Below are 15,882 nucleotides of genomic sequence, written 5' to 3' on the forward strand. Positions count from 1 at the left end.
CTTTTTCACAAAGTCAGGATGGGTTTATCTTTTTATCAGCAATTGCAATGGTGGAAAACATAACTTGGGAAATAAGAATAAGAGGATCTGAGCAAGTTATGCTCCTTACCTAACTCTGAAGTTCTAAATCCTTGATTTCTTCATCTGTAAAATGGAAATAACAATATCTGCTTCACAAACCTTCAAGGATTACATGAGGTAACACACGTGCAAGTGTTTTGTATAGGGCTCTAGCCACTGTTAGACATTATTACCCCAAGGAGATAATTATCAAAGGTACGACTATACTGTTTTTTTAAATATTTATACAGCCAGCAACCAACTTGAAAAATTCTCTGGGTTGCATCTCAGTAACATTAGAAATCTCTGCTTTACCTCATTTTTACCATGTTCTTGAATGCTGGTATTATTTAAATATTAAAATTCGGTCTAAATGAACAGCAATCTTGAAATACTTAATAGTCATTTTACTTGTTGGAAAATAGCAAATAATTCCTTGCAGAAGGCATTAAGTAGTGCTATTTACTCACAGTGACTTAATTTTTATGTTTGCTTTCTTGATATATAACAGATGTGGGAAGACATGGATTTGTCCCACCCCACCCCCAAATGTTCAGTGCAACATATGGCACCGAGTCAGATTACACTCTGTATGTGACACAGGGAAATACTCACGCATCCAGGAGGAGAATCCAAGTTTGCTGTTATTTTAATTTTTACTAGCTTATTCAGCATGCATCTAACATTTTGTTGTTATTTGGCTAGGAAAATTAAAATCCTGAAGGTGAATAAGTTTCCAAAGAAATTTTAATTTTATAGATCTCAAGGTTACCGACAAGGATGCATATAGATTTAAATGTTAGTGGCTTTGAAAGTTAGTACCTGTCAGAAAATCCTGTAGGGAGACACTAATGAGTTATATTTGTATTCTGGCAATTGCAGAGTAGAAACGGTCTAGCAGTCTGGTTAGAAACGTGAACATCGTGATAAAAATCATGTCATCCCCCAGAGAAAGCCTGCACATAGTTTATAAATGAAGATATTGCAACTCTCAAACTGAAATACCAAAAGGACTTTCTACCATTAGAAACCATAAAGTACTGGCAGAGCCTCATATAAATAAGCAAAATCAAGCATTGCCAGTACAGATTGTTAAAACGGAAAGTGGCAAAAAACACTGCTAAATCTGAGAATCTGGTCCTCTTTTGCTTATAAATATTATAATTGTATATGTATTGAGCATAAATTGCATCACATCTCTACACAGAAACTAAGTATTACCCTCCAGCTCCCAAAAAAGAAAGGGATGGGAGCTGGAAACATTGTGGCTTTCATTGTACACGGAAACATTTCGTCACTTAAAATTCCTCTTACTATGCTCTGGAGGTGTCAGACATTTTGTGGATTTGAGAAACAAATTCCTTTAAATCTCATGCAGTCAATTCTTGCCCTTCTTCCCATAGTTAACATGAAAAAAGCATGAGAGAAACAGGATGATGCAGAAACAAAACTTTCTAGTCCTCAGGCCTTCAAGTTGAGGCATAAATATCAGGATGAGAGATCCTGAGGTGCAGTTCTTTCAAGTCCAAAGTGCAGTGGCACTTCACCGCCCCCCTGTGATGCCCAAACTCCCTTTTTAAGCCTATGCCAGCAGCATCTAGAAAGAGATGCTCCCGCCCTAGCCATCTGAGACTAACGTCCGAAGGGCAGACAGCGAAATTATCTGAAGGCAACCACAGGGCAGCTCCAAAGACTCTGCAGTCCTCCTGTGGGCACAGGTGGGGACTCCTTCTTCTGGGATTGTGCAAATTGTTGGGGTTTGGAGTCAGTCAGAAGGCAAGGATGTTCTCTTACTTCCAAAAGAGAGAATTTAGATGCATCATTATTTACCATTTTGGGAAACTTTGAATGAATTCCATTCTTGCGTGATTGTCCTTGTAGAAGGAAACATAGCACCATTTTGCTTCATAAGTGTTTTATTTGCAGCAAACCACAGCTTAGAAATTTGGTTCTGCTAATCTCGAACATGTAAATGGAAGGAAATGAGGTTTTCAAGCGATTGGCGCCGGCTCTCAAGACCCCTGCCAGAGGAAGGGTGGAACAACGGCGTTTGTTCCCTGTGGTCCGTGGGGAGCGCGCTGCAGCTTGGTAATGAGAATCTGCATTTGTTTCAAAAGTCAGAATGACCTCTCTCCTGACAACGATAATTCCTTTTATTAGGCGTATTTTACTGAGCATTAAACAGCACAAATCCAAATGATAAAGTGCAGGCCAGTGCATAGGCCTGTAATTCAGTCCAGCTTGGGTGTTAGTGCACAGACACACACATACACTAACACAGACACACGCCAAAAAAATTTAAAAAGGACCTTGCATATTTTACCATCCCGTGACTACAGCATTTTATAGAGCTACACATTTTTTTAAAATAACACCCCGGTGCACATGCATACATACTTTCTTTTCCTGGTCAGTGCAGCAAGTGAGATTTATTTTAAAAGAAGAAGAAGAAAAAAAGACTTACACCAATGGGTTTATTTAAAAGGAAGCAAATTAAGCAGCTACGCTGATAACAGCAGATGTCTAGTTATAATTCACTTCCCTAATGCTGATTAATATATTCATAAACAATTCAAACGTATTGCCAAGAGAAAAATGCTACTGTTAACACCCCAACAGCTACTGGGTTCAGCTGTACTTCTCAATCAGGCAAAATGTTCTTTCCCGGGCTCCTAAGACTATTTATTTTGCTTCCTGCCAATCTTGCAAATAATTCATCTTGTGTGTCATTTCCTTCTAAATGCTTCCTGGTGCTTGATTGCTTTGCCTGAGAGGCATTTGATTTCAAACTCCCATTTTACCTTTATAAACATTTAGAACTTTCTAAGCGTGAGGAGAATGCCCAAAAGGCATACGAAAATGGGGCTGTGATTACATCAGCAGAGTATGTTTTACAGCATATCTAGCTTTCTGTGTGTTGTGTATACTGGAAACCTCTCTTTGCAACCAATACAGCATTCCCAATCTGGGTGCAGAACAGTAAATTAACATTTACTCCAGCAAAGAGGCCCTGGAATCAACATGTTTAATTTATTATTATTGCAAAGAACAGTTTTCCCATGATTAGTGAAATAGAATACATATAATATATTTAAGGATCTGTACCCAGACCAAAAACAGTGTGGGGGGGGGGGGGGGCGGAGGGAGAAAAGCAGAAAACAAAAGAGAAAATAAAAGTAATATCAGTTACCACGTGATTTTTGTGGTAAAAAATAGAATATGACGTGCAATAGTGCAATTTTCCTTTGCTAGTCCAGCAATGCAAGTCTTAACAGGAAGTCCACTGATGTTCTTTCTGCGTTTCAGGATTTAGTTGCGTGCTTGCCGGGGGTTAGTGTTCCTGCCAGACTTCTGACTCTGGGTGGAATCACTGTGGCTGGAATCACTTTTATTCAGTCCAAGATGCCGGAGCTTCATATCCCAGCGCTGTGAAATTTAAAACAGAAGATGGTCACATCCATGGATCACCAGGGTCATCATTTCTATTATTCTAACAACTGAGTAAGACTGCAACATCAGATCCCAAAGCATTTTACTACTTCCCCAAAAGTATGAAACCTACATTCCAGGGCAACAACAAAATTGATGCTATATGATATAATTTTCTGATTTTAAAAAGCACAAAATTGTCCACCTATAGTAATGCTGTCATAGCAAACCTTAAACTTAAAATTTCCACATTGGTAAATGGTGACCAAATATCCGTTGATATCTGCAGGTATTTCCTGACGTAACATACTCAACTCTGGCGCTTCACAAACGATCAACAAAAGGAAGATTGACATACAGAATTTGAAGGAAGGGCTATTTTTCATCTTCCTCTCTTACGACACATAAAAACATAGTCTTTTTAAACCTATGTGATTTGAGGAGTGAAGAAGTTGGAAATTTGGAGGAGGTGGATGGGGTCTCTTAAAAGTCGTTTTCTAATATCTCCCAAGTGCAACTAATAGAACAGACAAGGTTCTGCCCTCATTCTTAAGATTTAAAAAGCAGACATTACCAATGTTTCTAATAACCACAATCAAGTTTACCAATATTTCACATTAACAATGCCAATAATGTTTACAAGTAGTAAGTTAACAGGAAGTTATATTATGGGTTTTATAGGTAATAAATAAGAATAAGGACCACAGCAGTACTTCTCAAATTTCAATGAATATAGAAATAACCTGGAGATCTTGTTAAAATCGCAGATTCTCCTTCAGTGGCTCAGTGATGAGGCCTAAAATTTTCATACTTAACAAGCTCCACGTGATGGCAAAGTTGCTGGTCCAGGGACCACACTTTGAGTAGCAAGGAGGTAATGTTTGATGGCCCAAGTTCCAATTCTAACTCCATCAGTTACTCTGAGAAGTTTCTTGAACTTATTAGACAGACCTCATTTTCATCATTTACACATTGGAATTAATAACAGAATCTGCTTATAAGACTGTTCTGAAGATTAACGGATGAACAACGTATAAGTGCTCAGTAAATAATAAATTATCATTTTTCAGTTACTGAAAGTAATTCTTCATTTTAGCACACTTTACTCCGCCATCTTATTGTTTTTCATATTAAAAAACAGTTGATTCTCATCTCCCCAAGACAGGCCAAATATCTTGATTTGAACAACCTACTGCACCAGAGACTTAGGTAAACAACCATTTGCATGGCAAAGCCATAAAAAAGTCTTTATTTAATTCTTGATCTATCCACTGAGAGCAAAAATCAGCTGAAAAGTCAACTCATTTAAAAAAAAAAAAAAAAACCAGTATCCTACATAAAAACTCTTTTTTATTACATCTTCAAATGGACTGGAAAACTAAACTAAGGATCTTAGTAATTCTAGCCAAGAGGGATTTTCCATCCAACGTCTTTAGCCCTGAATATTGCATACGAATTAAAAATTGTTCAACTTATTGGTTTAATTCTTCCCTTTAGCATATTTATACCCAGACTGAGAATATAAATGATTTCACAATAATAACTCTGTGGGTTCCCTGTAAAAGCAATGGAAAACATGTTTCTCTTACCAGGGAACAACACAAACAAGCCATGTACCCTGGGTCTTTATATGATGATAATTGTTTTGGTACCAAAGAGAAGCAGCAAGCCTTGTTACATGCATTGCAGCAGACATGTTGAAAGCTCTTCCAACTGGTACAGGAATTTAGGACAAATTCCTGTTCTGCATTAGCAAGCAGAAAACCGAATTAAAAGGACAGTAAGAGATTTCAGCATAGTGAAGAAGGCCATACTGAAGGTTTTTAATAAACACCCAACTAATTGAAAAGAGATACAAATAGAGAACTCTCACATATCAGAACTTGAAATACATCTCATTTTTGACAAACACATGAGGATAATAAGAGCTTACTGGAGGGCAGTTTCTCCCTGCAAAATAATGCCCTTTACATTTTTGTAGGTCACTTAAACTCAAATGTGCCTGCTGTGTGAAGTGCCAGATGTATAAGATAAACTGCCCAGGGGTGTTTAACTTACCCTGTAAATGTTTCCCAAGCCTTCTTCAAACTCACAGAGAAAGAGGATGTATTATGTTTGGTACAATTCCCATTCTCCCCTTCCCTTTTCCCCTTCCCTGCCCATTAAACACACACACACACACACACACTCCTCTTTAGTTTTAGGTCCTGTATGCATACTCCTCCACATTCCTTTCTTTGAAATCGAGTTGCTTAGTATAGTAGGAAGAAATGGAACCTTCTATATTAAGGTAATTTACTGGGATTTTAAAAAACTGCATCATTCCAGAACCTAAGAGTCACTAGCTTAAAAATAAAACTACATTACTGCTCTAAGGGCCTAATTTAGTCAGATCTCTTGTATACAGATGAACGTGGCTACACCTTGTACATAGGACCTGGTGTCCAGGCATCCTGACAACATTGGTAGTTTCCTACCCATCCTTTATTCTCCCCTTCTTCTTTGACTCACAGAGCAGCAAATTTGTTCAAGGAAGCAATATGCCCAGCTAAAAAAGCTTCACTTCCCAGCCTGTCTTGCAGCGAGGGATGGACATGAGACTCAGTTCTAAGTAAAAGTTACGGGGCCAGCCAAGTGGCATAGTGGTTAAGTTCATGCTCTCTGCTTTGGCTGCCTGGGGTTGGCAAGTTCAGATCCCGGGTGTAGACCTACATGCTGCTCATCAAGCCCTGCTGTGGCAGCATCCCACATACAAAGTGGAGGAAGATGGGCACAAATGTTACTCAGGGCCACTCTTCCTCAAGCAAAAAGAGGAGGATTGGCTACAAATGTTAGCTCAAGGCCAACTCCTTAAACGAAATACACATTAAAGACAAACTCAGTGCTTGAAATAATAATACATACACAAGTTCAGGGTTTAATATTCCTCATGTTGTTGAGTGCAGCTATTTTGCTTAAATGACAAATGGCTGGTTTTCTACTTTTATTTCTGTGCATCACTTTGAACATAAAACATAGGCCTACCTTAACTTTTTTACCAAGTCGATCCTTCCATTTCTCAGCAATAGAACCTTCCACCAACAGCAATCTGCATTTTTTAAAGAAGCAAAGATTTTTGAAGAATTAAAACATACTAGTGAAATATACAAAGAATCATTGCCAGGAAAGACTTACCTGTTTATTTTAGAATACGACGGCCAAGGTTTAGAACAGTAATTCTTAACAATTTGGGAGTTAACGGACCCCTTTAAGAACAAATGGAGTTACAATCCCTCCCCCAAGAAAAATGCACACCCACAAATTGCACACAGACGCCTTGCTATCCAATACATGAAATGGAGGGACCTGACTAAAACCTATCTGTAATCCCCTGGAAGGTAGAACAGATCCCAAAGTAAGATCTCTAGAGAAATGCACTAAGGATGGACAGGCATAGAAAGTATTCCGAATCCTTAAGGGAGGGCATTACCTGGAGCGTTCCTCATCTTCATAGCCCATGATGATATACTCCTCATTAACGTTAAGTGGCGGACACAGGCAGCCAGAACTGGTGTAAAGGTTAACAGTGTCCCTTGGAATGTTTACCAGAGAAGCCTTTAGAATCTCCTTGACCTCCACTACCGCAGTCACGTCATGGCACTTGGTCTTTACCTCTTTAACTTTAGCCCGAATGACTGGATAAACGACAACAAAGACGATAAGGTAATATGACACGCAACGGGTGCCCCATTCAAAAAAGGCAAGTAGGCTTCTTTCTAATCAATTCTTATCCACCTCGTGCTCAATGAACGGAGAAGAAAAGTCAATCAGACATTTTTGCCTTAGACAGTAGTGAGTGAAACACTGCACAACACACCAGGCCCCTTAACATTCAGCCCTGATCCCCTTCCAATTTGCACGGACGTACATATTTGTGTATACATATGCATAAGTGTGTGCATGTATTTCATTGTGAGAAATCCATTTAAATAATCAAAGATTGAGTGAATCTGATATAATTTTCCCCAAAAATTTCATTTTGGATGTGTGTATATGTATGTATGCAGTTTCAATTGCTGCCAACAGGAATTTAAACTATATTAATTTCACTGTATGTACAGACCCAGTGCTTAAAAATGCTTTGTTTGCTTGTCAGCATTCTTCTATCAGGTCTATTAATAGATTCTCTAAAGAATTGGGGGTCTCTTCAGTAGTATAAAGCTACCCTGTTCTACGGGGTTCCCAGACTGATTCTGCAATCTTTTCACCTTCCTCATTTTCGCTCACCATTCAGACATCAGTTCCTTTCTTCCTGTCTTTCAGCACAGATTATCTTTTATACTCTCCTGTAGGTATTTTCTTTTGGAATAAGAGCTGTCACCACTAGAACTTGTTTCCTGCATCTGCTTTGAAGTCAGACACTCCAACATCCCCTCCCCTTACACGCTATGGAATATGGTCAAACCTGTCAAATGCATTAATCTACCTCTCTCAGTGGATATACTGGCACCCAATTTATCTCACAAGAGTCAGTGTCACTTCTCAGTATAAAGAGAAACTGCCTTAAAAATAATCAATTCAGTTGCAAAGTCAAAGTATTTAACTCAGAAGCTAGAAAGTACAGTACTGTTTCTTTTCCCTATTTCTCCCCTTTGGAAGAGCCAAATTCTTTAAATTCCTATTTCTGGTAAATAAGCTTTTTTTTTTTTTTTTAAGGGGGGAGTTTGAAAAGCCTAGGAAGAAGCAAAAATGTCAATTAGTAAGAAGCCAATGGCTTTTGACCCTCATTTCTCTGGTTCAGCATCCATGGATGTTACGCAGAGGAAAACACAACTTATCCACATGAATCCACTTTTTGAAAGCCTCTTAGGCACATATCTGCAAACCACTTTCATCTGAGTCCCTTCCCACATATTTTAGGGGTTTAGACTACAAAGGAATGGAAAAAAAGTAATCCATGAAAATATAAAGCCAGCTAATAAACCATTCCCCCTCAATGACCCCACTCCATACAGAAACTTTCAATAACGTTCCACCGGGACAAGATACATACGATAGAAATTGTTGCTAATTAATTCTAAAAACTTTAGGACAAAACCTCATTTTTGCTTCACAGATATTTCAATCTTCAGAGAATTAGCTCTCTCAAGTATGAGAACTTGTAGCAGACAAATTATATCTGCCCGGCTGTCCCAGCTCCGTGCGATTTGGGAGTGGAGTCCTTTTCTATTAGGGTTCTTTCTCGTCTGTATTTTAACAAAAGATAAGATTGCCCTTTTTGAAATGTCATTTGGGAAAATCAGATAATAAATCCACAACCCCAGCTAGCAGACATTTTTGTGTGTCCGGGCTTACGTGAATGTGCTTCATAGCATTCGTCAACCATGAGAGATTAGTGAGCTGTGCAAATGTTCTCAAGCTAGTGATTTATTTACCCAGTGTGTCTACTATTTTCATTAGAAATTTTTAGCACATGCACCCACTCCAAAATAAATATCTCTCTACAAGCCTTACTTTGATTATTCAAGTAATTTTGTTAAAGCTCAAGGGCTTTTAACTGAATTAATCCAAAGGAAACAGAGGTTTTGTCTGAATTATCAATTGCTCCCACTCCCACTTTGTTTTCTGATTAGACACATGCAGATATTTTTAAAAAGATGAAAATCAAGATATTTTAGAATTTAAAATGTATTTTCTTTTCAGGGTTTTTCCTTCTATTTAATCAGAGTGCCTGCCTTCCCCAAAGAAGCTCTAAGTTAGCCCCAGACAAATGAAAATCCTTAAACTATGGGCAACCTGGTTATTGTTTGGTTCTGAGAAAGAAGTTGTCTCCTCATCCCATTTCATGTTATAATATTCACTCAGCTACCTTGTGAGCTTCTCTTTCCATGACTTGTAACCACTAGTATTTTAACTTAAAAAAAAGTAGCACCAACCATTATAGCACTAAGGAAGTTGGATAAAGTAAAAATTGATAATAAGTAAAATAAATACAAACTCAACTAAATTCCCCTGATGTAAAATTATTATACTTTTGTTTTTAGTATAACTTGACTTAAAAGTTCATTTAGCATTTTTCAATTTAAAAGCTAATCTCCTAAAAATTAAGGCCTCCTTTTCCTGTGATTTCCACATCAATTTGTAGAGGAATGGGTCCTCGGATAAGCAGGCATTTGACTTCTTAGACAAACATAACCTTTCAACCTTGGAAAGTGTGTCCATCATTGGCTGAGAGAAATTAGATTCCTCTTGAGCAGTAAGAAAAAAATAAAAGCTGATTCTATTGAAGAAAAACTTGGGAAACTAGGTGTATTTATTTTAAAGAGATTTAACCATACTGAGAATTTCCCACTTTATACCTTTTAATACACAATATTTTCAAAGATCAAAGATTACTCTTATGGTCTTACTCATTTCTCTCCTTCCAATTCCCAAAACTATAAAAGTAGAAATAAATATGCAGTATATTTCCCATATCCTCTAAAGTAGGACACATAAACTCAATAATAAAACTCTCATTTTAATAATTAAGTTCCCTTAAAAAATCTATTTAATTGCCATGTTTATTCATTGACTCAGCTTTAGCAGTCTTCTGCAGAGATAGCAACATGACCTTCATTAAGATCATGGATGCTAGGAAAAAAATCACAATAAAATCCCCATAGAAAACAGCAAATATTGATTTGTCCCTTATTTTATCAACTGAAAAACCATATTAATTGACTCTTCCAAATAGAATGGTAATTGATATCTGTGGCTTGGAAGCATGCCAGTACCCAAAAGTACATTCTGAATAATCAAGGAAAGGACAACTTAGCTTCAATAATGACTGATAAAATGCGGATAATAATACATCCCACAGGGCAGTTGAGAAAATTACACAAGATAGCGTCTGGAAACCACCTAACCCAGTACCTGGCACAGGGACAGTAGGCTTTTCCCTCCTTCAGTTGTTTGTCAGCTACATTTCGCTTGGTAGCTCTTCAATTAATATTTTATCAGAGGGTCACATTTCTAGGCCAAGCTAGACAACAAAACATTTCCTTAATTGAATACTAACAACCTCCAGAAGCGTCACTTTCCAGCTCTGTTGATGTTTTCCGTGAGATAGACTGACTGAAGAAACCAAGTTTGACTCTTAACTCCCTCGTGTCATGCATCAAAGGGCTCCTCTGCCCATCCCAGTGGAGCACTCAAGCCCAAATGAGGACCGCGAGGCTCCACTCACTCAGCCCCTCAGAAAGGGAAGAGTCCCTCGCATCTATTTTGACGCACATCTCCGTGCCCTTAACTGCATGGTTCTAGGATGCCAGCACTACTGCCTGATATGCTTCAAAATCAAGTGTTTGTTAGGAATTTTAATTCTTTGGAAGAGGGGGACTATGCTCTTAAAGTTGTCCTTGTTTATTTGTTTCTAAGCCTATTCTTAAACTGCTTTACTAATTTACACACACACACACACACACACTCCTTTCTTAATGGAGCAGTTTATCGGTCAAACGTGAAGTTATCCTTACCATAGTTGTAATTGTTTCGGAAATAGGTCTTCTGTGTGGCTCTAATAGGCTTACATTTACAGCGTTCTGGAAAAGAAATATTTTAGCTATAAGCAAATTTCAACATTAGCTTTCTTTTGTTTATTCATATTTTTTGTTGGCATTAGATCCAGATTTGGTGGTGAGGAGCCTCTTAGCCATTCTATATATCTGATCTCTTTCTCCTGGGACCACATTCATATTTGTTCTATCTATAGAACCTCCTGTTTAGTGTCAGGATGCTCAGAAGTTCCTGCTCTCCAACAAACCACCCAAATCCTGAGGAAACACTCACGACACGTGAGGAGAGCACGACTCCGGAATCCTCAAAGAGACGTGCTTAGTGCTTATGAAAGCACAATCAAGGCCTGCTGAGAGGCAATGTTCTGCTTACGCTCAGGTGACTGGTTCACCTCAGTGGAGTACCTCCCGCATTCACATACGTTCTACAGATTGCACAGCATCCCTCCAAATGTTACTTCCTGGATCTAAAAGCAGCTCAGTGAGATAAGCAGGTCTTATTACAACCCAGTGAATTTAGTGAAGTTCTTAAAAGGAGGAGCCATGAGCCCCTTCTACAGGCGGAAGAGCTGCCGTTTAACTTAATGGTATTTTTATGCTTATTGGAGGAAATTATTCATATATACATATACATACATATATGAAGTTCCTTTTTTTGTATGTGTGAGAAAGATTCACCCTGAGCTAGCATCTGTTGCCCACTCCCCTTTTTTGATGTGTTTTTTTTGAGGAAGATTAGCCATGAGCTAACACCCGTGCCAGTCTTCCTCCACTGTGTGTGTGGGACGCTGCTACAGCGTGGCTGATGAGTGGAGTTGGTCCACACTCAGGATCTGAACCCACAAATCCCAGGCCACCAAAGCGGAGCATGTGGAACTTTAACCATTCAGCCATCGGCCACCCCAAGTTCCATGTTTTTTTAAATATCTGGTAAGTAGTGACCAGAACGCATTTTCTATGCAGTGTAGGTATATGTAATAAAAATTCTAATTGCCTCAAAATGTTTCATATATAGGATAAATCATTTAAAATCTTTGAGAGTGATTACTATATCTTTTATAGATTACATAGCTAAGAAATATGTCTTACATACATCATAACCATGGTAAATTGTTAGTCGTTAAAGCCAATGTAAAAATAGAAAATACACAATTACCTTAGAAGGCATTTTACTTTAGGTAAAGATTTCTTTAAAATAGTACCCCTGAGAAAGCTTCATTAAAAATAAAATGGTATGTGTTTCTTCTGTTTTGACACAGAAAAAGGAAAAAAGAACACATGAATCACAGAAAGGAAGCCAACAAAAAAGTTTTGTTAAAAGTGTTTTATATTAGCTTGGAGATCAATAAAAGGCAGAAGCTTTTGACGACCACTTGAGATTGTATTTTCTAATCAAAATAAACTTCATTTCCAGTTGAACTTATAGATAACACTCTTTAAAGTAGAAGTCCCAAGGAGAGTAGCACCCTCACCACAGCTTTTAAGTTCTAGAAATAAGCACCTTTTCTGGGGATGGGAGCTGTCCCACAAAGCAGTAGGAGCAACAATGGTTGTCCTCGTCCATGAGAGAGGTGAGGGGTTTTTCAGCGCTACACACAGCACTTCCCTTGTTCTGCAGATAATTTTAACATGCAATTTCTGTGGAATAAGGATCTCTGCCCAATAAACAATGGGTAATATCAGTGCTGGTTGCTGTTTTGAAGAAGACTCCTCAAAAAATAACTTCCTGATTAGCAAAACTTTTGTATTCCCATTTCAAAGAAAATAGACAGTTGTCTAGTTCTATTGTGTAGTTGTCTTTATTTTGTAGTGAAATGAGACTATCTCTGAAGAAATAAATGCTATAGTCTTGCATTTATATATTAGTCTTACCAATATATAGATATGAACTTGTACTTTTCTATCTATTTAAAAATTGACATTCATTTATCAAAAATAATGCACATACATAAATTATCCACATATTTATAATTCTTCAAAAGTTTGCACGTGTGCTACTAAAAATATTCTTGGCAAAAATATGCAGCTGTCACTGGATGGAGACAAACACGATGTTACCACGTAACTTTGCTTGAAGCAGAAACAAATGGATTCCATAAAGCTTCCCAGGCAGAGATTTCTCAAAAATTATATCATAAAGTGATTTAGGAAGATTTCAAGTAGGTATTTACATAACTATGTATACAACTACATATCCATAGCTAAACTATTTCCTCATAGCTAATGAGCTAAGCAATTACATTCTTGGGACTAAATTTTGTTCATCCTCAACGTACTTGTTTCTCTTGCCGGCCTCAGAGGTGGCAATGTCCTTTCTATGCTCCAATCCCTAGCTCTTGCTATAAGCAAATATCTGTCTGGTTGAAACAAGTAGTAGCTCAATAAAATAATGGAGTAATAAGGAGGAGTGAAATTTTATATGCACGAGGCTCCAATGAGGAAGAACTGCCTTTCATTTATTTACGCTAACTCAACCCAAACATGTTCATATCTGAGGGTATTCATAAAAATTGTATCGTAGACCAATAGATCTGGAGGGTTATTCCTCTTCTAAAGTATGTTTACTCACCTCTACACATATATCCACCAAAACCCAAGAACTGGGAAATGGCAAAAAATCATAGAAGGATACACTGCATGTATTATTTATTCCATTTTTTGGACCAGCCACCCCAAATCAGACTGTAACAGTTTCTTTTTCTTTACTACCAATAGTTGATTTCTCAGACTTTTTATTAGGCCAGTACCATTATCATCGTTTCTACTTTATTTATTTTTTTTAAGATTGGCACCTGAGCTAACAACGTTGCCAATCTTTTTTTTTTTTCTGCCTTTTGTCCCCAAATCACCCCTGTATATAGTTGTATACTTTATTTAGTTGTGAATCCTTCTAACTGTGGCATGTGAGATGCCACCTCAACGCGACCTGATGAGTGGTGCCATGTCCACACCCAGGATCGGAACCGGTGAAACCCTGGGCCGCTGAAGCAGAGCACACGAACTTAACCATTTGGCCACAGGGCCGGCCCCATCATTTCTATTTTAATTCACTAGTAATTTTGCTAGTAGTCTTCCTTTCCTGGCTTCCCAACGGTACAATGCCTTCAAATTTTGTTTTCTATAGCGGCAAGATGAAATCTATTATTTACCGAGCTTTGCACAAAAGCAATGAGCTATCGATTTGCTTACATTTCACTGGTGAGAAAAAAAACTCGTAAAAGGACTGCCTCAGTGTTCTTATCTAAGGAAAAAATATGAAAAAGTTAAAGGAGCTGGCTGCAACAAAATAAATTAAGTGACAAAGAGTTCTTCAAGTATGAGGAAGGTTTTAATATTAGCAATTCATTCTCCTCGAAGTCTAGAATTAAATATAACACTCTGAATTGCAGAACAGCATGCAGTCCTGCATCCCACAAGCATTCATGGGCCACGACCAGGAAACTGGCTTTGGCAGCTCTCCTCACATCCTCTTGCTTGGTTCTCTCAGCTACGCTCCTGGAATCAATGATCTCCTACTTCTTTGCTAATAAAACTGAAGACTGTTTATTATCCTAGCACAAACATGAGTTTATCACCCAAGAACAAATATGAGCTTGCAAAATTAGCATACTCAGAGTTCCATAGAAGCCAGTCCGCAATTCAGGGGAGATGCCCTACAGTGCATCGCGGTGCCCGAGTCATGAACAGCCTCACTCTCTCCACAGCGAGGCTTCTTATAAACATAGTTCAGAGAGGAAAGTGATCACATCCTTTTTATTCCATTTTTTTGCTCATAAAAATTGGCTCTGGGGCCGACCTGGTGGTGCAGCGGTTAAGTTTGCACATTTGGTTTCTCGGTGGCCGGGGGTTCCCCGGTTTCGGATCCCCGTGCAGACATGGCACCACTTGGCATGCCATGCTGTGGTAGACGTCCCACATATAAAGTAGAGGAAGATGGGCACGATGTTAGCTCAGGGCCAGGTTTCCTCAGCAAAAAGAGGAGGACTGGCAGTAGTTAGCTCAGGGCTAATCTTCCTCAAAAAACAAAAAATTGGCTCATTTATTGAAAACAAATAAAGACAATAGTATTTTTTAAAGAGTCATATGGTTTTACAAGATCTAAAGAATTATAAGTCCCTAACATAATTATGAAATTTGATACTCACTGGACCTATTTAACACAACCTTATTTGTATTCAAGGGTAAATGTGATATGACTTTGTAACTAACCTTGACCTTTGTTTGAAATTTACTTCTCTTGGGTCTCATACAGAGCTGTAAGACTATAATTAACTTTGCCAGATTCCAAAACCCCTATAACTTTTCAGGTACCATAACTTTGGAATACTACTATCTATGAGTGAGGCTTTTTCTGCTTTTTTTAGGAAAAGACCTTAGATCTGTGCTCAAGATTTATTGTCAAAAAGCAGGAGGGCGGGGAGAGAAGAAAACACAATTCTATTTGTGTTACAATTTCCATTGTAACTCTTTCAAGACTGACTCTTTCTAATCAGGTCAGAATTTAAATAATTTTAATTTGTACCAAATGCACTACATGTTTCATATTTGACCCTGGAAGCCCACTTGTCTTCTTTCCTTCCAGTTTAAGACACATGGGACCAGACCACAACATATTTTTAAACAGATGTAATAAAATGTTTATGATTTGAAAATCTATATCCTTAACCATAACTTCTTTACTGAGATCCAGATCTATATTTTCAACTGCCTAAGAGATGTCCATGAGCATGTCTTTAAGTAATTTTAAACATATGTCAACACCCATCACACAATAAACTTATCTTTCTTCTATGAAAATAGTGTTTTCTCACTCTATGACCTTGGGATATTCAGGATTCTCTAAGTATGCAATAGGAAA

General features: G+C 38.0%; 1 protein-coding gene across 1 annotated transcript in view; it reads right to left on the reverse strand.

Moving 5' to 3' along the window:
• Nucleotides 1-2,195: 2,195 nt before the first annotated feature.
• Nucleotides 2,196-15,882, reverse strand: part of FRZB (frizzled related protein) — a 31,766-nt gene continuing 18,079 nt past the window's right edge. Inside the window, exons 3-6 of the mRNA XM_001501395.6 lie at nt 10,986-11,051; nt 6,959-7,163; nt 6,514-6,577; nt 2,196-3,486 (exon numbers count right to left, since the gene is read on the reverse strand). Coding sequence (XP_001501445.1) covers nt 3,370-3,486; nt 6,514-6,577; nt 6,959-7,163; nt 10,986-11,051 — 452 coding nt within the window. The 3' untranslated portion in view covers nt 2,196-3,369. The remainder of the gene's footprint in view (nt 3,487-6,513; nt 6,578-6,958; nt 7,164-10,985; nt 11,052-15,882) is intronic.

Source organism: Equus caballus, chromosome 18 (genome assembly GCF_041296265.1).
Source record: "Equus caballus isolate H_3958 breed thoroughbred chromosome 18, TB-T2T, whole genome shotgun sequence".
Classification (NCBI taxonomy): Eukaryota; Metazoa; Chordata; class Mammalia; order Perissodactyla; family Equidae; genus Equus; species Equus caballus.